The 24624-nt window shown below is 43.1% G+C and overlaps 1 protein-coding gene across 4 annotated transcripts in view; it reads left to right on the top strand.

The window, feature by feature from the left end:
• Nucleotides 1-24624, top strand: part of LOC140898671 (transmembrane protein 132C) — a 298418-nt gene that overhangs the window by 252873 nt on the left and 20921 nt on the right. For all 4 annotated transcript variants that reach the window (XM_073312835.2, XM_073312833.2, XM_073312834.2 and 1 more), the window contains one exon: nt 4675-4818. In XM_073312835.2, coding sequence (XP_073168936.1) covers nt 4675-4818 — 144 coding nt within the window. The remainder of the gene's footprint in view (nt 1-4674; nt 4819-24624) is intronic.

Here is a 24624-nt window from a genome sequence, read left to right as displayed (position 1 = left end):
TATTGGTGCCTGCTCAGAATTCATCCTATTTCTTTCCTTACCTTATTTTTTACCCAGTTTACTTGGCATTAGTTTGTCCATTTTTTTTTTAATAAACAGGAAGAAAATCCAAACACAGTTCTTGCATGTTTTTGGTCCTTTCACAGCTCAAAATAGATTTGATTTAAAACCAAAAACTTTAATGGCTGTTTGTACGGAAAGTAGACTAGTTCTTGTGGGATTTTAAAAATTAAAGAAAGAGAAAATGTCCAAGATATTGTAATTGTTCAAATTACCTACATCTTATATTGGTTCTCAGTCTTCCATAAGGTTTCTTAATAACCTGTGTGTATCCACAGCATAGCATGCAAAGTAAAAGCATATTGCTTTTTTAAAAAGTTCTCTATCCCTCTTCAAAGTGTAAGTAGGTAGCATTATTATGGCAGATATCAAACGTAGTGACAGTTGTTTCTAATGTCACCCAACGTGATCTCAAAGGTCCAACTTCCGCTCCACCATTAACTTGTAGTGATGAATAACTCAGGCTGCTGCAATAATAAGACGCAATCTGGTGGAGTTTGGAAACTCAATTTCCAGGCTTTGATGGATTTTGAATCAGACCCTGAGAGCTCTTTAAACACACTGCTAAATTAGACCATTATAAAACACTTTTCTCTGCTGAGTGGCCAATCTTTTTATTTCAGCCATGTTTGTTTCTCTCTCTCTCTCAGGTTTTGTTCAGCTTTTTGAGGGACCTTTGTATCCACATCTTCCTTGTCTTTTTTTTTTTTACAGTTTGCTGCCTGAATGCCTGTGCACCGAAGTGTGGATTGTGGGCCCAATTCTGTTACACAAACAGGCCTTTCCTTGAATAAAGGGGCCATAAAGGGGATGGAAACATCCCCCTGGGAATACTCCCTGTGCAGGGGTCTTCTCTCCTGGCATATGGTTGGCTAATGGTTCTGCACCAGCCCTACTCCTGGCCCCCAGCATAGAAGGTGTGTTGTGAGGAAGACTAGGAGGTGGGACAAAGGTGGGGAGGAGGCATGGCCAGAATACGCAGTGCTACCACTATTCTCCGCTTCCCCTGGTCCGTCGTGAACTGTGGGAAGCAGAACTTAAGTTAGTGCTCTGACTGATACTGCGGCAAGCCCTTAACGGCCTCAGAATACAGGGCGTACAAAGGTGTCTGCAAGCTACCTTTGCACCTTCTCCTCCACTCCAGCTCCAAGCACATGGGCAAAAGAAGTGAGAATCATGCCCCGTCTTTTGCAACAACTCCTGCATAGCACATTACGCTTGGAGGCCGAAGGATGGGAGTGACTGCAGCTTTTAATTTGCTTAAGCAGTATGTGGTAATTTAGTCACATATGATACTTAAACAGTTCCTGTACTGTACGGCAGTGATGAGTCGTGACTGATTTAATTGGAGATGAAGTGTGAAAGGTTTCCATCCTTGTTTTGATGGACCAGATGCCATGGTACCATAGCTACTGATTCCCTGCTAATGTCAAGGATCTCTAATCATACTAATGGTATTAGCTATTAGTGAATCTGTCTCATACATTTCTATTTCCTTTGTGCACATCATGCACTGAGTGTTCCTGAAGCTAATGCTGGCCCATGGAAAAAAAAATCTTAAAACTTCAATGAGCCTTTATCGTGACAAACTGCGTCCTTGATTTTTGATATTTTTTCTTGCAGATGCAGCCCCTGAAGTAATTAATCAAACTAAAGCCGTTCAAATGGATTCAGTTTCCCTTAATGAAACCATTAGTGGACGGCAGGAGAGTGAGGAGGGAATTTCAGCAGGTTTTCTAACCTTTGTGATAGTATCTCTACGATGGTCCCACTTATGCATCATATCCCTCTATAATGATCCACTGGAAAGAGAGAAACCGATATGATGGATTGTTAAACACCTGGCACGTCAACTCTGTGCTATATAACAGAGAAAATAGGATTGTCATTTGTATTGGCTGTCTAGGCTTTTGCCTTCTAAAGTCACAACTCATTTTCTTTTGCCCAGTAAAGTGGAAGCATCTGATTTGGGGGTGGGTGAACCAGAAGAGGCTTGGGCAGGGCTTAAATGCTCAAAGAGTATTTCCAGGGGCTCGGGGCTTCAGCCCTGCGGGTTTAAACCTATTTACTAAAGCTCTGCTCCAGATTGCTCCAGCTGAATTTAAGCCATGGGCTTGGGTCTGGTGAAGGCAGGAGACCAGATTTGAGGGATGTAATGGCATCATCTGTTATGGCAAATCCATTGTTTTGGTCCAGGATCAGAGTTTAGCTGCAATGTGAAGCAAGCCCCTGATCTTAGTAAAGCTGATGCTGTTCTATCACACTTTCAGCATTTTCACCATTATCCTGTTGTGGTACCAATTTAGATGAGCAGCTGGCTTTCTCCTCCTTGTGATATAGGGTTAGAGTCCTTGTGCTCAGGGATCTTAGATTTGTCATCAAGGGCAGATCAATAGCTTGTGGTCTTATCCACTGAACGCCATTGACACCCTCACCTCCAACTTCCTATTTCTTGTTGTTCATTTTATCTTATTCTACTGATTACCCACTATTGCATGCTTGAACAGGACTGAATTCGGCCCTGGAGTAAGCTCTAATGATTCCCATTCAAATCATTGTGAGTTACACCCAGTTATAGGCAGTTCTAGGCTTATGTTACACGTGCTTCATCTCATCATATGTTCACACCTCTTCTTGTTTTGTTGGTTTGTTCCAATGGCTTGGCATTTGGTAGGCTACCATTGGATGAAAACATTGATAAATCCCAAGCCACACGGTGTGTTGAATGCTTGAAACTGCTTCTGTTTATGAGAGGTCTCTTATTCTGAGCCTGTCCCTTTACATTAGATTTCTCCATCAGTAATTCACTGTAGTAGTTAAAGACAAACTTGATCAGAATAAAATCATTTCAAAGCAGACCGGCGATAGCCTGAAAAGATGCTCTGTCACTTCCACAAGCTCTCTCGCTCCTCGTTCACCCTCGCGTCCTTCGTTCGCACAGTTTAACATTCTCAGGCACAAAAAATAAGTAAAGGCGTTAAGAGACTGAGGCAAAAGACTCATTTCCAAGGACATACGATGCTAGCAATATCAAAAGAGACAGCAAAAGATGTAGTGCCTTTGGGTTTTGAAGTAGCTGGTTGGGTTATTCTATGTACATGGAGTTGGAATCCCACAGGAGGAAGGTGATTTTTTAAAATTATTATTGCTTATTAAACTATTAGAGAATGTTCTGAGGGCTTCCCTTCTTTTGTTTGTGTGTGTGCTTAAATGTCTGGCTGTCCAAAAGTGCTAATATATGGAACATGCTATGGGGCAAGATTTTCAAAAGTTAGGGTCTTAAGGCCGCGTGTTTAACAAAAGTGGCCTGATTTTCAAAAGTGCTGAATACCCCTCAGAATCAGTGGGATATGGTGGGTGCTCTCTCCCTGTGAAATCAGGCTTCAGAAATCTAGGTGCCTAAGTAGGGACTGAGATACTTAACTTCCAGCCCTATTTTGGGAAATTTTGGACTTGCTTTACAATGTGGGATAAACGTGTGTACATAAATGCCTTAGGATCTGTGTAGGTTTCTTACTTGTCCAGAAGTGTCAACATTCCTTCTTCTTTTATATTATAAACAAATGCATTGTCCTCTTTTAAAAAAAAAAAAAGAAAGAAAAAAAGAAAGAAAAAGAGGAAGAGGTGAACCTCAGAGTAAAATATCGTAAAACTGTCTTAAAAAACAGTATGGATTTTAAACCAGTTAAACCTGAGCTGAAAATAAAACATTGACTAGAGCATCAGGGCCCAATCTTGCTGCTTTTGATAGCAATGGCAAAAATCCTGTTGACCTGCATGCTGCAAGAATGGCCCTGGTGCTTTTGCTGACTTTGACTCACTTTGTAGGGCTGGAAGTTAAAAGGCTGCATAAAGACTTGAAATTCTACCTAGAAGTCAGACTTGGGATGAAATCACTTGAAAAATGAAACTGCTGTTAGCTGTGTTGAAGGTGGATTAAAAGGTTTTTCCCCTTCAGATCTGATTTCAGGCTTTCAGGTTTCCTTCTGATTTTCCCTGTGGTTCACTAATGCCTGCTGGATTCCTTACATTGTTTTACAGCTTAGTGTCTTCGGCCATATCAAAAGAAACATAATCCTCCCGAAAAGTTCAGGTCCAGATAGTAGACCCCATCTCTTCAAAGGGCCTGCACTCAAATACCACCATCCTGAACTGTGTTTCTGGTCCATCTCAATAAATAGTCTTGAAGTCCAGTTTTGTCAAGTAAATAGTGGGTCTCATGTCTAGCAGTAAGCATTTGGACCCTTAATTAGCTTGCCTGTAATATGGGTAGAAAGCGGAAGATGCCTGAAAGCAGAGCCTTTCTGGGGTGAATTAAGCTGCAAAGATTTTGTTTTATATATTAGAGCATACAGTTAAGGTCAATGGGCTGTCAATGTGCATACAAGAGTTTGTCTAATGCAGAGAATATAAGTTTGGATTTACTACATTTGAATAGGTTGCTTCTAGTTGGAGAGAATGATGTCAGATCATCAGCTGGTGATAACTAACTTCTCTCCATTGACTTCACACCAGCTGAAGAGCGGGCTCTGGGTTCTTAGGAATCTCTCTAACCCTCCCTGTGGTTTCATCCCAGAAACTTTTTAACAGTGCTGTGCTTGGCTTTGTGTGCAGGACACAGAAATTCTGAACACCGCGATTCTCACGGGGAAGACGGTTGCAGTGCCCATCAAAGTGGTTTCCATTGAGGAGAACAGCGCCGTGACGGACATCTCTGAATCAGTGGAGTGCAAATCCTCTGATGAGGATGTTGTCAAAGTAAGTTCCCCTCATGTGCTTGCTTCCCAGTTCTTCCTGCCTTTCTATACAGAAATGGGGAAGGGGAAGCAGAGCCGCGAACTGACCAATAAACCTGGCACTGTGAGTTAGTTGTTTCCAGGCTTCAGATGGATAATAAGGTGGTTTGTAAAGGCACAAAAGGGAGCCAGGTACCTCAGTGAAGACACTGTTGGCTTTCAATGGAAACTGAGCATCTGACTCCCATTTGTGCCTTCGAAAATCTCTCCCCTTCAGGTACGTCTACACTGCAAAAAAACGGCCTATGGCACCAAGTCTCAGAGCCTGGGTCAACCGACTGAACTCACAGCCCAGGGTCTGAAACCCTCTCCCCCAGCCTAACCCCAAACATCGACGTGCTATTGTTAGCCCCGTACATTGAGCCCTGCTCGGCAGTCAATTGACCCAGGCTCTGAGATGCGCTGCCGTGGATCTTTTTTATTGCAAGGTAGCAAGAGATACAATAGTAACATCTTAGTAACAGCCTCACATAATTGTGTTGGTGTGTGAACCCTTTCGTTGGTATGTGAATTCCTGGGTTGGTATGTTAGCTCCTTTACCCTTGTACAGCGAGCAAACGCAAGGCCTGTACACCATTTTTAAGTCCCATGTAAGCCCTCAAAATAGGGCTTAAGTAGTGCATGGTTCTTGTACAGGAGTGAATTTATCGTTAGTGCATAAATTGTAAACTTCTTGGAACAGGGATTGTCATCTACTATATGATTGTCTAGCATCAAGCTCCAGCAGCCCTTACCTTTAAGCACTACTGCAGTATAAATGTTATGTAATAATATGGCATTGACCCCATTAGGCCTATGATATGCATCTAGCAAGCATATTGCAGCCACAGGGATGTATAGTGCAACAGATTGATTCAGATCATTGGTGCCTTATTAAAGCAGCAGAACCCCTGGGTACTGGCAGCTTCCTACACTCAAGAGCTCACAATGATGCACGGCGGTGGGATTCATGTAGGAGTCTTTATTACAGCCACCTAAACGCTGCCCCCGATTAACTTATTGTGATTACCTTCGTTAGAGTGAGTATGAAATGAGTTAATTCTTTAATGAATAATCATGGACACAGTTTGCCATCTTCAAACCAAGGAGGCAGAGAGAAAGAGAGACCAGGTGGGCTTGGAAGCTTTGTCACTCTTTGAAATAATGAACTGAGGACAGCAGCAAGAGGCCTTTATGCAGATGTTCTTGTGCCTCCAATGGATCCCCAGGATCTGTATAGCTCTTTAAGGGATCCAGTGGGCTTGGGGGAAGAAGGCTGTTGCCTGTAGAAGAAACAGAATCGCACAGAAGTCGTTATTCATCCTCACCGGACGATGTACATATTTGCAATGACAGTAGAGTGACTGCCAAAAATATATTAAAAACCCAGAGTAATTATTTGATGTGTTGAAGAAAATATTTGATCAAAAATTGAAAGAAAAAACAAACCCTCTTACCAAAAGAGAGCCCCTTCAAACAGTTTAATATCAGTGTTTCTTGAGCTATTCTCAAAGCATTTGATGATCTGGAAAGAACAAAGTTGTCTTGAAGTGTTATGACCTATTAGCATTTCGAGCTCTACTCTTGGGCCTGGTCTACATCTAAAACTTGGGTCACCCTATGTCACTCGGGAATGTGAAAAATTAGCTGCCCTAGGTTGATGGACCTAGCTACTACTTCTCAAGGGGGTGGATTTACTACAGTGTGGAAAAGCCTCTTATGTCACTATAGTTAAGTGTCTGTGTCACAGCGGTAGCATTTGTAGTGAAGACTTTTCCCAAAGACTTTTGTCTCTATAACAAAGATTTTTCAAGGGGAGGCTTTTTGCATTTGTTCAGTTTTTTAGGTGGGTTCTAAATGCCCATCTTTCTAACCATTCTGAGGTTAAAGTGAAATAAAAAACTGGAAACTAGTGCTCAAATGTTCATTGGAGTTGAATGGAGGAATTTTTGAGATGTAATTTCTTCCTCTGAAAAAATGTTCTGAAATGATTTAGATTAGTAAAGAAGCTGTCGTTGTTACTTTCAGAAAAATATGCAGTGCACCCAAGGGGATGCATCTATCACATGCAAATGTTAACTGCTATAAATAGCAGGAACATAGGACTGGAAGGGATCTCCTGGGTCATCGAGTCCAGTCCCCTGCTATCACAGACAGCCCTCTTATATAATCCCATTCATAAATTTATCAAGCTCCATTTTACAACTAGTTAGGTTGTTTTTTCCCAGTACTCTTACTGAAAGGCTGTTCCAGAGCCTCACTCCTCTGATGGTTAGAATCCTTCTACTTTTCACCCCAAATTTATTCACGGCCAGTTTATTCTTGTGCCAACATTGTCTTTTAGTTCAAATAACTCTTCTCTCTGATGTGTTTATACTGAGCAACCATATCCCTTCTCTGCCTTCACTTTCCTAGACTCTTTTAACCTACTCTCGTAAGGTAGGCTTTCCATTCCCTGATCATTCTAGAGCTCTTCTGTGCACCTGTTCCAGTGTGAATTCATATTTCTTGAACACGAGTGACCAGAATTATACAGTGTATTCCATATGAGAGCTCATCAGTGCCTTGAATAATAACATTAATGATTCCCTCTCTCTACTGGAAATATCTTGCCTGATAGATTCTAGGACCACATTTGCCTTTTTCACGGTAGCACCACATTGGTGGCTGATAGTCATTCTGCGACAGACCTGGCTGAATTGGTCGTTCTCCTCCTCTGTCATTTCCAACTGATGAGCCCCCAGTTTGTAGCAGAAATTCGTGTTATTAATCCCTAAGTGTGTGACTTTGCCTTTTGTACAGACCATTTCTGTTACTCCCATCTTCAAGGCCCTGCATAATTTTTATTTTCCCCATGTCTGGAGGATACCTCCCAACTTTGTGTCATCAGCAAATTTCATTAGCAGTACCAAGACCAATCCCTGAGGAACTCGACTACAGACTGAACCTCTCTAGTCCGGCACCCTCGGGACCTAACCAGTGCCGAACCAGAGAATTTGCCGAACCACGGGAAGTCAATATTGTAGCGAGCAGGTCTCTTTTTATTTTTATCTCACCAAGGCAAATAAACGGAACAACGCTTCCAACGTCACCTAGACAAGGCCTACTGGCTCTCTTCATAACAAAGTGTTAATGTTGTTGCACAATTTTACTGTATTGGCACAAGCAAATAAGTAGATAAAGCATAAAAACCATAAAATAAAACCATGCCGGACCACAGATGTTGCCGGACCAGAGAGTGCGGACTACAGTAATCTCCTTTAAGCTTAATAGTTCTCCTTTTAGCTCAACACATTGTCATCTCCCTTTTAACCAGTTCCTCCTCCATCTTACAGTTCCTGTACTAATCCCCATCATCTCCATCTTTAATAATACAGCTAGTTTTTAAAACATTGCGGCGAAAAATTATGAAGAAAAAGTTTTTCATCTAAAACTTTTCATTTAAAACGCTCCAGCTTTCATTGGCAATTCTGAAGAATTGTGTTCTACTTGATATCAAACTTTTCACTTTGATTCAGTTTTCAAAAACACCAACCCAAAACGAAAAATGCAGTTGAAAACTGAATGAAAATATTTTGAAATTTCCCATCAATTCTCAAATGAATAAATCATTGACAGCATCGTTTTCCTGTGAAAAATGTCATTTTGGATTTTTCATCAAGCACAGTCTTTGAGTTGAAAAATTTCGCTCTAATAAATAACAGACTCCCGTGGTTACTGGTAAAGAAAAGTGGTATTTTTGGTAAGGGTGGTGTGCGTGTGTGCACAGTTCGTACTGAATGGAAATTTCTTGGTTTTCTGAGGAACTCTGTATTGTTTTAAATTCTATCCTATTTTGGGGTGATGGGGGAAGGGAGCCATCCAAGTAAAGGTCAACCCTATGAACAGCCACTCCCCTATGCTGATTGTCTGTTTGCTCCAACCCCTCCCACCCTCTCCCTTCCTTTGTCTTTCCAGCTCACCACCCTAACATAACCCCATGGAAAGGATTTAAATAACAAAGATAAAATAAAATACAATTATAGAACTAACCTGGCTTTTGCAGCCATCATGTTGTTTGCTCCGCTTGTATGTTCTTTCCCTTTCCCCTACCCTTTGTCTGACTAGCCTATTTAGATTGTAAGCTCTTCAGGGCAGGGCCTGTCACTTGCTCTGTTTGTACAGTATCTGCACAAGGCAAGCACGTTCAACTGGACCCATTGGCACTATTGTAATAAACATGATCAATAAAAGAGGCATTCACGTCTATAGTCGAGTCTCTAAAGCGAACTAAGTACTATTTGGCTATAAAAACATTTGCGGGGCAGTAGAGGATTGACAAGAGCTGTATGAAACTCAGAGATTTCACCCTGTTGGAGTTCATACCAAACATTTTTCATGTGGCTTCAGTCCATATGGAATTTGCATTAAGCTTTGCATTCAAACAGCCTTACAATGGAAGCTGCAGGTGATCAGCACGTCTCAGGATTTGGCCCATGATAATTAGTCACCAGGCAATTAAATGGCCACTCATATGATTCAAGCAAAGAGCAAGTAGGTGATATTTCTTCCCTGTGATTTGAAGCGCCATCAGAGAAAAGCCCATTTGCATTCATTTTACAATGCCCCAGGTTCGGCTGCAGTGACATGATTCCAGGTAACAGGGCACAATGGTGCTCTAAAAATAGAATGTGTCTGCAAGTAGCAGGTAATGCTTTCCCCAGCGATAAGACTTGTCTCTGGGCAGCTGAGTGTCCTGCCATGAGCTGTGCCTTTCTTTTTTTTTTACCCCTTCAGTTTCAGCTCCTGCCAACATTACAGCTCCTTTGCTCCCAAATTTACAGTTGATTTCATGAGCTATCAAAGTCCTCGAGTGCTCCAGACCTTCACACAATGGTCCCGATCTTTTAAAGGTGGACAAGAAATGTATTATGGCACTAAAAAAAAAAAATCAGCCAAGTTCTACTTTGATCTATGTATCTGAAACCATTAATAATGATTCCAGCTCCCCGAACACAGGTAGGGTGACCAGACAGTAAGCGTGAAAAAGTGGGTGGGGGGTTAATAGGAACCTATATAAGAAAAAGACCCACAAATCGGGACATCTGGTCACCCTGATCCCAGGTATTTTTTAGTCTTCTGGAAACCCAGGAAGAATTTATCTGCTCTTGTGAATCCTTCCACACAGCTCATTTAGGAGCAAATCTGACTTGGCTTCAAAGGGGGTCTGCTCACAGCTTGAACAAGGGCAGGTCCACATCAGGAAGAGCTGGGTTTTGGGAGCTTGTAACCCTTTGTGTCAGTCCCGAACTAAAGAGGGTAAAGCTGACGATATTTCTCCAATCTGAGTTCATCTGTCCTTGTATTCTAGTTGTACAGCAACGGCTGTTTATTCCAGAAGCTAGTCTAAGCATTTCGTTTGGGGTTTTGTCATTCTTTGACTAGCTTTGCTAGCATTACTAAATGAACGAAGAGTTGGTAAGATCATAGTAGTGCACTCTGTTGCTATTGTTATTTAGAAGTGGTATGGCTGTAGGGCCCAAAGGCCCCATTCAGGATCAGTATTTCATTGTACTACACATGATCCCTGCCCTGAAGCGCTTACAGTCTGATTTCTTTTTTCTTTTTAATTACATTTACACATTGGAGAAGGTTTCAAACCAAAACCATGGATCCAAATGTAATGAATATGGATTCACACGTACAGAACCAACAGCCATCACTGCGTATTGGACCGGAGCCTTCAGCTCCAAAAGCACAAGGTTCTAAACAAAGGGAGTAACTTTAGTAGCTATTAGTAAATAGCAGGCTCTTAGTCATACTGGGACCAACCACTAGAGGGAGACATAATCACATGGACAAGGCCACTGTATTACACAAAAAGAAAAGGAGGACTTGTGGCACCTTAGAGACTAACCAATTTATCTGAGCATGAGCTTTCGTGAGCTACAGCTCACTTCATCGGATGCATACCGTGGAAAGTTTCCACGGTATGCATCCGATGAAGTGAGCTGTAGCTCACGAAAGCTCATGCTCAAATAAATTGGTTAGTTTCCACGGTATGCATCCGATGAAGTGAGCTGTAGCTCACGAAAGCTCATGCTCAAATAAATTGGTTAGTCTCTAAGGTGCCACAAGTACTCCTTTTCTTTTTGCGAATACAGACTAACACGGCTGTTACTCTGAAACCTGTATTACACAGTTATGTAAGAACTTTTGGAACTGGATCTGGGTTCAAAATCCAAATTTCCCAGCAGTCCCTCTGTTATCATAATGGGCTAAAATAGATCAAAACATCTATGAAGATCAAAACATCTCTGAACTGTTGGGAGTTGAAAATCTGTCTCAGAATTTTGGTGGTTCAGGCCCAGCCTCATTGATAACTGTTTTGCTAATAGTAAAAGTATTCATAACACTGCCGGTATTAAAGATTTCAAGCTGATTGTCATGAGAATTATTGATCACAGTATCTGCCTAAAGGCCCATTGCCTAAAGACATGTATAATTTTCTGGGAATATTGCTTACTTCAGTGGAACTACTCACAAGAGTAAAGTGACTCAGCGTGTATAAGTGTATAAATGATCAGGTAGGAAAGGGCCTTCTGCAGATTTTTGCTAGTTGTAATGGAAATACAGCTTTACAAAATCAAAACCATTCTGATAAGAGACATGATCCCCTTGCTCAAATGTCTGCTCATTTGTGTATCCAGTCAGATTAAAGCAGGCTGGATGCTACATACCGTATAACCCAGCAGAGTCTCAGTCTAACAGTAAGTCAGGGAGCAATTTTCCTAAGCAGATCAGTGAATAATTGTGCACCATGGGGGTTTTTGTTAGGGAAAGCTTACTTTTAAAATTTTGTGGCTTGAGACACAGACTCAGCCACTGGGGGAAAAACTATCAACAGTACAGCATTTTGTAGAAGATATCTGGTTATTCATTTCTTTAATACATCCACCCTGGAATGATGAACTGTTTGAAAGCCTTCAGTTGCATTCTTTGGCTAACTACCAGCATGGTACCCTGCTCCACAGTATTTTCAAAGGTCAGACACATTTTAAAACTCTTACTTTATTTTGTCCCATTAATTTTATAGAAGGGGATCCCGGAGACCGACACACACATTTGGGAATATGTTCCCCCTTTTATTTGCAGAGGAAACTCCTGTTAGCCCCATCCACAGGCATTTTCAGAAAGAGCTGCACAGTGCTCCTTCTCGCTAACGTCACATTCTAGTTCCCCGGCTGAGTGGCTAAACTGCAGGAAGTAGGAGACCATTGGGCCTTGAGATCTTATCCTGGAGTCAATGGCAGAGCTCCCTTTGCCATTTGAGTGGTACAGGATGAGGCCCGTACTGAGTTCCTGAATGTCTCCACATGAGCCTTGTCAGGCAACCAGATACCACGGAGATGCTGCAATAAATGTATAGATGGCCCATCACCTCATTGTCCAGATGCTAAGTGGATAGTTACCTACGTGGTACTGAATCTGTGGCTGTACCTACAGACAGCACAGTCACCTGTTAAACACTATATCTGAAGCATGGGGTTTAGACCCCATCACCTTCTGTTCCAAAACCAGACCTCTATCACTTGAGCGAAGGGAGAAGATACCTTACCTTATTACTACATTATGGGCTGCCTCTGAGAGGGTCAGTGGGGTCACACACGCTGGAGCAAGGCTGACATTTCATCCCTTAGAGGAAAGTGGTGATGTGAAACACACTAGCCGGTATAGTATTGTGCCCTGTTAAGAGAGAAATGGGTGTCAGTGTCTGACTCTCATCGGTGGGCACATTACAGTGCTATAGAAATTCTCGGATAGCCAGATCATCAGGGAAAGGCCACAATAGGTAGCATACATCCTCCCCAACTGCCCCAGGGTTAATGTAGGGCCTGATCCTGCTCCCAGCCAAGTCAATGGGAGTTTTGCTATTAACTTAAATTAGAGCAGAATCAAACTCCTTTAAGAGACAGTTTTCTGGCCTGGAACACACCTTAGGACACAATTCTTCTCAATTCAGTGGGACTGTGTTGGCATGACAAGCTAGGCAAATGATGCCAAAGTGTAAACATAAATAAATAAAGAGATGGACCCCTCAGGTACTGGTCAGGACAGAGCTACATGCTGTATTCGGTGTTTGAGCTCTTTGTCCCCTTGTCAGCAACATCGAGAGGCAGGTTGCTATGAAGAACGGTGCTATCTCTGTTGTTCCAAGAGTTTCAAAAAGTCCGGTCCCATTAGAAGACTTGGCACATCATGTACGGTCAGCAGTTTCCTCTCATACCTTTAAACTCCTGCTGCTCAGAGAAGGAAAAGAATCCAGGCTTGCACTGCATCTCAGCATGGAGACACAGGCTTCGTACGGGGCTCTGCTGCAAAGTCTTGAAGCCTGGAGGGAGTTAAAGCCGCACGTTATTATTTTAGTGCAGGTGATAGAAGAAAATAAAAACAAGTGACGGGCTGGAAAGAAGCAGGTTGTTCTGACCAGCTCTTTTCAACCAGGAAGAACACTATATTGCAATAAAACCCTCTTACAGTGAATATAATGCCATTGATTTATGAATCATCTTTTACTTAGGTCAAATAAAATTCTGTCTGGAGTTGGTTAGCTGGATGTAGTTGCTTTAGAGCTGACCAGCAGGTAGATGAACCTTTGATTAACGAATGGATGAAATGTATAGTCTCGCTAACTCAAGACTATAAAACTAGGGGAACTTTGACAATGAATGGGGTTCCAGACAGCTGGTGTGGTGCTGGGAAGACTGTATTTTGAACAGTTGCCTCAATGCAATGCTTGTTAATCTCACTTCAACTGGCGAGAGTTCTGCAAAGCTCAGTGAAAGTATGAGGAAATCAGTCTCAACTTCTGGTGCTACCAGCTCTTCAAACTCTTCTGCCCTCCTGAGTTATGATTTGCTAGTTGCTACTAATCCACTGTTCAACAGGGATGGCTATATTTCCAACTGCTTCATCTCAAAGCACAGCATGGATTGTATCAGGTCCTTGATTTTTAATATTTTGTGTGTGTGTGTGTAGCTTTTTACAGGGAAAACTTAGGGTTTCAGTTGAACTGCAGTACACATTCTTAATTTGTATTTATTATTTGCATTACAGTAGCATTTGGATTCCTCAGCTGTGATCAAGGCCCCATTATGTTGACCACTGTACAGACACACAATAAGAGATGATCCCTGCTCCAGGGAATTTATAGTATAAATAGAGAAGACAGATAAAGGAAGTAGTAGTATCCCCATTTTACATATGGCATAGAGAAGTGAAATGACTTTCCCAAGTTTTGGGAGAGAGTCTGTGGCAGACTCAAGAATAGAACCCAAATTTCTGAGTCCCCAGTCAGTGCCTTGACCATGACACCATCCTTCTTCATGGAGACTTCTTCCTTCCTCTACTAATAGGGTGTGTTCTTGTGATTCAGGTGCAAATGAAAAACTCTAAAAACAAATAATGAATAACGCAGTATGGGAATCCTTCTGCTTTGCTGGTCTAAAGTGCCATTACTCTCATGCTTTTCTCCTAGCAAATCTGATGTGCCGTGTCGTATTTAGAACAGAACTGCAAATAGAAAATATTTCTTCCCTACTTTTAAGTGTCTCATAATTTAATTGAATCAATATACATCAGCACAGCAGAGTGTCAGAAAACTGGGCCTTCCTGCAGACTTTCTTCTGATGCAGATCCAAAAAAATGCCAACATGCTGCTGAGCTTTTATAGAAGAAATTCTATTATTAGAGAGACAGAGAGAAAGGAAACAGAAGAATGTGAGAAAGCAGGAGCCTAGCGTATAAACACAAGTCTCCAAGCATCAGCCTCTGTTATTATCCAGAGGCTGCACTGCGGGGACAGGAGGACGATGAAGAAATTTGGCAGCATGTGACCTCCAGAAGAAGAAAGGGGAGAGTCCATGTACCAGCAACGCAGATACAGGTAAGTAACCGTTTTCATGTTCTCTCCACAGGTACTAATGTGGAGAGTGGACTAGATGATACATCTGAGGGAAGGGAACAGAAGGAGACTCCGCAGATTGGAAGGCACGAGATGCACTGTCCTAGGGTTGGGGGTTCCACGACCACCGCTCCCAAGAGAAGGAGGCGGGTGGTGGTGGTCAGGGACTCTCTCCTCAGGGGGATTGAGTCATCTATTTGCCGCCCCGACCGGGAAAACCGAGAAGTCTGCTGCTTGCCAGGATCTAGGATTCACGATGTGATGGAGAGACTGCCGAGACTCATCAAGCCCTCGGATCGCTACCCCTTCCTGCTTCTCCACGTGGGCACCAATGATACTGCCAAGAATGACCTTGAGCAGATCACTGCAGACTACGTGGCTCTGGGAAGAAGGATAAAGGAGTTTGAGGTGCAAGTGGTGTTCTCGTCCATCCTCCCCGTGGAAGGAAAAGGCCTGGGTAGAGACCGTCAAATCAGGGAAGTCCATGAATGGCTACGCAGGTGGTGTCGGAGAGAAGGCTTTGGATTCTTTGACCATGGGATGGTGTTCCAAGAAGGAGGAGTGCTAGGCAGAGACGGGCCCCACCTAACAAAGAGAGGGAAGAGCATCTTCGCAAGCAGGCTGGCTAATCTAGTGAGGACAGCTTTAAACTAGGTTCACCGGGGGAAGGAGACCAAAGCCCTGAGGTAAGTGGGGAAGTGGGATACCGGGAGGAAGCACGAGCAGGAGCGCGTAAGAGGGCAGGGCTCCTGCCTCATACTGAGAAAGATCAGCGAGTTATCTCAAGTGCCTATACACAAATGCAAGAAGCCTGGGAAACAAGCAGGGAGAACTGGAAGTCCTGGCACAGTCAAGGAATTATGATGTGATTGGAGTAACAGAGACTTGGTGGGATAACTCACATGACTGGAGTACTGTCATGGATGGATATAAACTGTTCAGGAAGGACAGACAGGGCAGAAAAGGTGGGGGAATTGCACTGTATGTAAGGGAGCAGTATGACTGCTCAGAGCTCAAGTATGAAACTGCAGAAAAACCTGAGAGTCTCTGGATTAAGTTTAGAAGTGTGAGCAACAAGGGTGATGTCATGGTGGGAGTCTGTTATAGACCACCGGACCAAGGGGATGAGGAGGACGAGGCTTTCTTTTGGCAACTCACGGAAGTTACTAGATCGCAGGCCCTGGTTCTCATGGGAGACTTCAATCACCCTGATATCTGCTGGGAGAGCAATACAGCGGTGCACAAACAATCCAGGAAGTTTTTGGAAAGTGTAGGGGACAATTTCCTGGTGCAAGTGCTGGAGGAACCAACTAGGGGCAGAGCTCTTCTTGACCTGCTGCTCACAAACCGGGAAGAATTAGCAGGGGAAGCAAAAGTGGATGGGAACCTGGGAGGCAGTGACCATGAGATGGTCGAGTTCAGGATCCTGACACAGGGAAGAAAGGAGAGCAAACAGAATACGGACCCTGGACTTCAGAAAAGCAGATTTTGAATCCCTCAGGGAACTGATGGGCAGGATCCCCTGGGAAAATAACATGAGGGGGAAAGGAATCCAGGAGAGCTGGCTGTATTTTAAAGAATCCTTATTGAGGTTACAGGGACAAACCATCCAGATGTGTAGAAAGAATAGTAAATATGGCAGGCGACCAGCTTGGCTTAACAGTGAAATCCTTGCTGATCTTAAACACAAAAAAGAAGCTTACAAGAAGTGGAAGATTGGACAAATGACCAGGGAAGAGTATAAAAATATTGCTCGGGCATGCAGGAGTGAAATCAGGAAGGCCAAATCACACCTGGAGTTGCAGCTAGCAAGAGATGTTAAGAGTAACAAGAAGGGTTTCTTCAGGCATGTTAGCAACAAGAAGAAAGTCAAGGAACGTGTGGGCCCCTTACTGAATGAGGGATGCAACCTAGTGACAGAGGATGTGGAAAAGGCTAATGTACTCGATGCTTTTTTTGCCTCTGTCTTTACGAACAAGGTCAGCTCCCAGACTGCTGCACTGAGCAGCACAGCATGGGGAGGAGGTGACCAGCCCTCTGTGGAGAAAGAAGTGGTTCGGGACTATTTAGAAAAGCTGGCCGAGCACAAGTCCATGGGGCCGGATGCGCTGCATCCGAGAGCACTAAAGGAGTTGGCGGATGTGATTGCAGAGCCATTGGCGATTATCTTTGAAAACTCATGGCGATCGGGGGAAGTCCCAAACGACTGGAAAAAGGCTAATGTAGTGCCCATCTTTAAAAAAGGGAAGGAGGAGGATCCTGGGAACTACAGGCCAGTCAGCCTCACCTCAGTCCCTGGAAAAATCATGGAGCAGGTCCTCAAGGAATCAATTCTGAAGCACTTAGAGGAGAGGAAAGTGATCAGGAACAGTCAGCATGGATTCAGCAAGGGCAAGTCATGTCTGACTAATCTAATTGCCTTCTATGATAACTGGCTCTGTGGATGAGGGGAAAGCAGTGGACATGGTGTTCCTTGACTTTAGCAAAGCTTTTGACACGGTCTCCCACAGTATTCTTGCCAGCAAGTTAAAGAAGTATGGGCTGGATGAATGGAATATAAGGTGGATAGAAAGTTGGCTAGATTGTCAGGCTCAACAGGTAGTGATCAATGGTTCCATGTCTAGTTGGTAGCCGGTATCAAGTGGAGTGCCCCAAGGGTCAGTCCTGGGGCCAGTTTTTTTCAATATCTTCAGAAATGATCTGGAGGATGGTATGGATTGCACCCTCAGCAAGTTTGCCGATGACACTAAACTGGGAGGAGAGGTCAATACACTGGAGGGTAGGGATAGGATACAGAGGGCCCTAGACAAATTAGAGGATTGGGCCAAAAGACATCTGATGAGGTTCAACAAAGACAAGTGCAGAGTCCTTAGGATGGAAGAATCCCATGCACCGCTACAGACTAGGGACCGAATGGCTCAGCAGCAGTTCTGCAGAAAAGGACCTAGGGGTGACAGTGGACGAGAAGCTGGATATGTGTCAACAGTGTGCCCTTGTTGCCAAGAAGGCCAATGGCATTTTGGGATGTATATGTAGGGGCGTTGCCAGCAGATCAAGGGACGTGATCTTTCCCCTCTATTAGACATTGGTGAGGCCTCCTCTGGAGTACTGTGTCCAGTTTTGGGCCCCACACCTCAAGAAGGATGTGGAAAAATTGAAAGAGTCCAGCGGAGGGCAACAAAAATGATTAGGGGACTGGAACACATGACTTATGAGGAGAGGCTGAGGGAACTGGGATTGTTTAGTCTGCGGAAGAGAAGAATGAGGGGGGATTTGATAGCTGCTTTCAACTACCTGAAAGGGGGTTCCAAAGAGGATGGATCTAGACTGTTCTCAGTGGTAGCAGATGATAGAACAAGGAGTAATGGTCTCAAGTTGCGGTGGGGGAGGTTTAGGTTGGATATTAGGAAAAACTTTTTCACTAGGAGGGTGGTGAAGCACTGGAATGCATTACCTAGGGAGGTGGTGGAATCTCCTTCCTCAGAAGTTTTTAAGGTCAGGCTTGACAATGCCCTGGCTGGGATGATTTAATTGGGGATCGGTCCTGCTTTGAGCAGGGGGTTGGAGTAGATGATCTCCTGAGGTCCCTTCCAACCCTGATATTCTATAATTCTATATTTAACCAATTTGTTTAACAATTGGTTTAATATGAGATCCTGGAAGTCAATAGTGAAAGTTGTAAGTACATCAGCAACCCATAATATGCAAAGACCTTCTGGACACCCAAAGAAACACTGGACCATATCATTGCGGAGTTCTCTCCATGTCATCTCGTGGATTCATTCTGCTCACTAATGGTGGTGTCGTTATAGAAAACCTGTATATCATAAATGAACACTCAAAGCGAAATGGCAGTAATAGTAATACAGTAATAGTAACAACACATACAGTAAGTGCTCCAAAATCAACTTCAAAGCTGCAAACTCGAGACCTACCTAGACCCCAGCCTTTGTAGCAGGGGAAGGATAACAGATTTGTTCGGAGGCTCCACCACTTTCTTCAAACTTTTATGTACTGTGCTGTTGAGTCTCCACTGATGATGCTGCAGTTAAGGATCCCTTATATTTACCCTCATTTTCCCTCCTTTCTTTCTCCCCCCCCCATTTTCCCCATGGGCTTAAAATCATATGCTCTTTTAAAATTACACTGTGAGGAAAAAGAAAAGGAGTTCTTGTGGCACCTTAGAGACTAACCAATTTATTTGAGCATGAGCTTTCGTGAGCTACAGCTCACTTCATCAGATGCATGCCGTGGAAACTGCAGCAGACTTTATATACACACAGAGAATATGAAAAAATACCTCCTCCCACCCCATTGTCCAGCTGGTAATAGCTTATCTAAAGTGATCATCAGGTGGGCCATTTCCAGCACAAATCCAGGTTTTCTCACCCTCCACCCCCCACACACAAATTCACTCTCCTGCTGGTGATAGCCCATCCAAAGTGACAACTCTTTACACAATGTGCATGATAATAAAGTTGGGCCATTTCCTGCACAAATCCAGGTTCTCTCACCCCCTCACCCCCCTCCCAAAAACCACACACACAAACTCACTCTCCTGCTGGAAATAGCTCATCCAAAGTGACCACTCTCCAAGTTTAAATCCAAGTTAAACCAGAACATCTGGGGGGGGGGGTAGGAAAAAACAAGAGGAAATAGGCTACCTTGCATAATGACTTAGCCACTCCCAGTCTCTATTTAAGCCTAAATTAATAGTATCCAATTTGCAAATGAATTCCAATTCAGCAGTTTCTCGCTGGAGTCTGGATTTGAAGTTTTTAACAAGCTGTCAGCACGGTTGTGAATCTGTCATTTGAGTCAAGTGACCCAAGGGAGAGGTGTAAATCATTGAAGACTTTTGTAAAGTTACAAAGCAGCAAACAATGTGGCGGTTCCCATTCAAGTTAGCAGATGTGATTGGGACCACTCTTTAGTTTAAAGCAAGGAACAGTCTCTGCTCACCTCAGTGACCCCACGCTGCCATGCAAGAGACTCTCATTCACTTTCTGTATAGTCTGTCGTATCCCTAGCGAGCAGGACCAATCGCTTTGCATTTGCACCCTTTTCCAAAATGGTTTGACTCTAGAGTGCACAGCACAAGACAGATTTTGTTTTGTTTGCTAATGCTGGCTTCGGAGAGTTCATGTGGCTTAGAGAGAATGCAGTTCAGCTCCAACATGCTGGTCACTTGGGAGCAAATACATGCCCTGCAGTCTCAGCTGGCCATCAGTGACCTCTCTGCTCTCTTCAGTCTGTCATAGCGAATGAGATACGGTGAGTTAAATGTTCTGCACTGCAGATCTGCCAGCCATCTTTGTAATGAGATTAGGGAATGTACGGCCCTTTCCATAAGAAACACACTGCGAGTTTGAGAGTTTAAACCTTTGAGAGGTTTATAGGTAGTTTTGTTGATTCTGATGATAGTGTGGAATATGCAGAACCGTCCAAATGAAAGGGTTCTAAATTGCTTCATAAATGATGACCCTGATCTCTCAAGATTCTCAGCGCCTTCTGTTCTAAAGGCCTAATCCTGAAGTAATTCGTGCAGGTCATTGGGAATGGTTTCAGAGTAGCAGCCGTGTTAGTCTGTATTCGCAAAAAGAAAAGGAGGACTTGTGGCACCTTAGAGACTAAACAATTTATTTGAGCATAAGCTTTCGTGAGTTACAGCTCACTTCATCAAATGCATGTAGTGGAAAATACAGTGGGGAGATTTTATATACACAGAGAACATGAAACAATGGGTGTTACCATACACACTGTAACGAGAGTGATCAGGTAAGATGAGCTATTACCAGCAGGAGAGCGGGGGGGCTGGGGGGGGAAACCTTTTGGGAATGTTTCCCGAGGACCGATCCCAGGGAAGGAAGCCATTTTACGTGTAGAGCATGGCCGTTGTGTGCGGGCACACTGCAACGTTACAGCATAGACGCTTTCCCATTTAGAGCTACAGAGGAAACTGTAAGAAGGGCAGAATGTTGGCTTAAATAAGTCATTAAAATATAATAATTGCCCAATTCTCTAATTATCCTTTCTAGGTTAGGAACAATTACTGTCTCTAACTATTTTGAGTCTGTTTTATAAGTGGGTGCTTATGAGAAAAGCAAACATTCTCAGTCTCGTTCTTGTTTGTAGAATGATCAAATAGGACTTTTCCATCTATAACCGCTAGGATCCTGTGAATGTTAAGTCTCGGTTATTGCCCTTACATCTTTCGTGCCTTCCGTATGGGAGGAGCTTGTGGCCTCATTTTCAGAGTCAATGAACACCCACAACTCCAACTGAAGTCAGTGGGCCACGCTACCAGTTATCAACTCTTCTGGTTGTTGATTCATTTTTAAAGACCCGTTGAATGCAGCATTAAAAGGCTGTGAATGTGTTTCTGGGGATTATGGATCAGCTCAAATCTGAAGCTTTAGCTCTTCTCAGATGCACTCTTTTTAGTATGAAAGCATATGTTTCAAATGAACCTTATTTAAGTCTCCACTGACCAGTATCCATTCTCAGTATTGAACCTTTCCCTTGTTCCAGACACAACACACTCCTAGAAATAAACGGATCTGTTCTTCAGCAGACATCTCCCTTTTTCCAAGAGTCCGGTGTCTGCTCCTCAGAATCATGGGCCCAATCTTGGAATTCCTACTTGGGGGTGGGGACTCATGGAACAGCTAGCAGGATGTAAGGTGGATTTGGTGCAGAACCACACTTATGTGAAAATCCCGTTTCATAGGAATGAAACCTATAGAGTGGTATGGAATTTACTCTCAGACCTATAGAACGTAGTAGAGAATTATCTCCTTCCGTTAGATGATAACAACATTCTGTAGCAGGACATAAAACTTTATTAAATTCTAAAGGATAGTTTAAAAAGTCTATAGAAGTGTTATCATTGTCTGTTAAATTCTATGGGGAAGTGGTTTTCAACCTTTTTTCATTTGCGGACACCTAAAATTTTTCAGATGGAGGTGTGGATCTCTTTGGAAATATTAGACATAGTCTGTGGATACCCCAGGGTCTGTAGACCACAGGTTGAAAACCACTGTTCTATGGTAACGATAACCTTTCGCAGACCCCTTAGACATAGTCTGCAGACCTCAGTTTGAAAACCACTACTATAGGACTTTTCCATAAGGGTTGGAGTCTTCCATATTCGATACTGCCGTTCCATATTTCCAGGAGTGACTTCGGTCAGATCACTTTAGCTGTGTGTGCTTGAATTTCTCCTTCTGAAAATAAGGGTAATGATACTTTGGTAAAAGCTATCAGATCTATAAATGAAAAGTGCTATATAATTGCTAAATGTTGCTATCCTTTATTCTTTATACTACAAGTGTTTTCAATTATTCTAAATTTTTAAAAAATAAAAACATTTCTCTTCATTACAATATTTTTTACAAAATCTTCTTAACATTTAAATTGTTCTCACAGTAACAGGCAAATGCCTATTTTAAACACCAAAACATAAGGTCCAGGATCTCTAAAATGATGCATATGGTATGACTCCTGCATCTGTGTGCTTCACTTTGTAGGATGAAGCCTAAAAATGGGGCCAAAGTGTCTTGAGTCTTGCCCTCCATGACACCACAGTTGTGTTCAGGCAGCATTTAGTTTGTTCCCCTTTTCTACACAGATCTTGGAAGCTCATGTGCCTCCTTTCATCTTACAATGGGCCGAGGCAGTCATTTTTCATCCTGACAGAGAATTTCCCAAGAGCAGATGGATGAATGTGAAAATATAAACTTGAATGATTAAATGCAGTGATTCCAGGACTGATCCAACTCCCACTGAAGTCAAAGTAAAAGACTTACCATTGACTGATAGGAGTTGAATTGAGTTCATGAAAAATAATAGTGACCCTCTCTGATAGGAGATCCCATTGAACATTTTAATCTCTGACAACCAGACACTGCAGCGTTCTGCCACGTAGGGATGAGGTGTGGGATTTGAGTTTGGTTTTCCCGCTGGCAGAGACTGGGGTCAATGTGAATACAGCATCCTCCGAAGTGATCTCAGTGACTGACTCAGGAGCAGTTTTGATGGCATCTGAAGGAAGCTGTGTACTGTCTTCCTGGGCCAAGAGAAGAACTGACTTCATGTGGCATTGAGGGTGGAAGAGGCTCCAAAGTAGTAAGTTCTGAGGGGCCTGGAAGACTGTCGGTCACTTACAAATCTTAGGACCTGGATCTGCAACCCTTAGTTTGAGTGGCACTCAGTCACGTGAGTAGTCTTATTGGCTATAATGCAACTACTTGCATGAAGAGTTACTGCTTAAGTACTGCAGAACCCATCATCATAAACAAAGTGTATATTCATTTATTTCAAAACCTTTTACCATGTTTTATGAGTAATTAGTTTATGCAGGCAGCAGAGGAAATATAAGCTTCATGAAGCCATAGTGGAAACTTTGAGAGACATTCATTGGAGAACTTCCCTTAAATACCCAAGCACCTTGCCAGAAGCCTGACAAGACAGCACAATCTGGTTTGGAACTCACTAAAAAGGAAGAATCCATCTGCACTGTGCCTTGTTAAGAAAAACTTGGCCGTGGGCTCAAGTTGTTCAACACTGCACCTGTGGCTTCTTCACTCTATGAGGCCATCACCCAACATGTCACAGGCGTTCTTGCATCACTAAGAACAGATCGGGTGAGAGGCAGGAATAGGAGAAAACCATGCTCTATGACATATGGTCTCCTGTCAGAAACACACGCTTCTTTTTCTCTCTCCTATTAAAAGTGTGAGTGACAGTGGGGGAAGCCGGTGTCAGGAACAGAATGCAGGTTAGGACTCTGGAGGCTATTTCACACTGTGCTGCTGATGCATCTCTGTCCAGTCGAGCAACGTTCCTGCTGTTGAAGCCTGGGCTTTATTCTGTGACTTATCCTGAAGTGAATCAGATTGTCTGGTGGCCTGTGCTGTCATCAAATGATATTCGGAACATCAAAGGGTTCATCCGGCACGGAGCACTGAAACCAGAGTTAGGTTAGGGCCATGTAATTCGTGTCTTTGTCTAAAGTTCAATAGAGAGAGGAGATAATCTAGAAAATAATGAGGCAGTATAGTCTAGCTGTTAGAGCAGTGAACTGGGACTCCGAACTTTCAAGGTGTATTTCCAGGTCTGCTACTGATTCGCTGTGGCCTTGGCTAAATCACTTAGGTGACGTTTTTCTGAAGTGCTTCTAATTTTGAGTGGCCTCATGTTTAGCTGCCCAGTTTTAGACACCTAAGACCAGATGAGGGGTGCTGAGCACACAAAACTCTGATTCCTGCCAATGATGTCTAAAATTTGGCCGCCAAAATTACAAGCAACTTTTCGTTGGTTGTGTCTCCCTGCCTCAGTTTACCAACCCATAGAACAGGGATAATAGTAGTATCCTGCTTTGCAAGGGTGTTATAAATCATTTGAAGGACACCATGCTGTAAATGGAAAGCGTTATTATGTATACCAGCTTGCACTGATCTTGGTAATGAATTCTCTGGATATCTGTCAAACTCTTTTCATTTGTGATCTAATCAGGATGCACACCGAGCTTTCTGGATGCTAAAGACCTCGTGCATTCAGCAGCCTGTCACCAGCTAAGCTTCTAATATGTGCTTACTGAATTCTAGTTCTGGCAGATCCTACTTTCTAGTTATGAGAGCCAGACACTCTGGAAGGCAACTGACAAGAACTAGAGTTTAAAATGTATCTCCTGTGGGTTTTTTTTTTTAATATATCTTCAGTAGCAGGAAGCCTTCCCAGGTCCAGTAGGTTAATGGACGCAGGCAGGACACCTACAGCTATCATAATGAGACATTTCTGTTCTTTACACTTCTAGTTCCAGGGCTTTATAGCTTGCAGACTGCC

The sequence above is a fragment of the Lepidochelys kempii genome, chromosome 15 (assembly GCF_965140285.1).
Source record: "Lepidochelys kempii isolate rLepKem1 chromosome 15, rLepKem1.hap1, whole genome shotgun sequence".
Lineage (NCBI taxonomy): Eukaryota > Metazoa > Chordata > Testudines > Cheloniidae > Lepidochelys > Lepidochelys kempii.
This window is presented reverse-complemented; position numbering and strand designations above follow the sequence as displayed.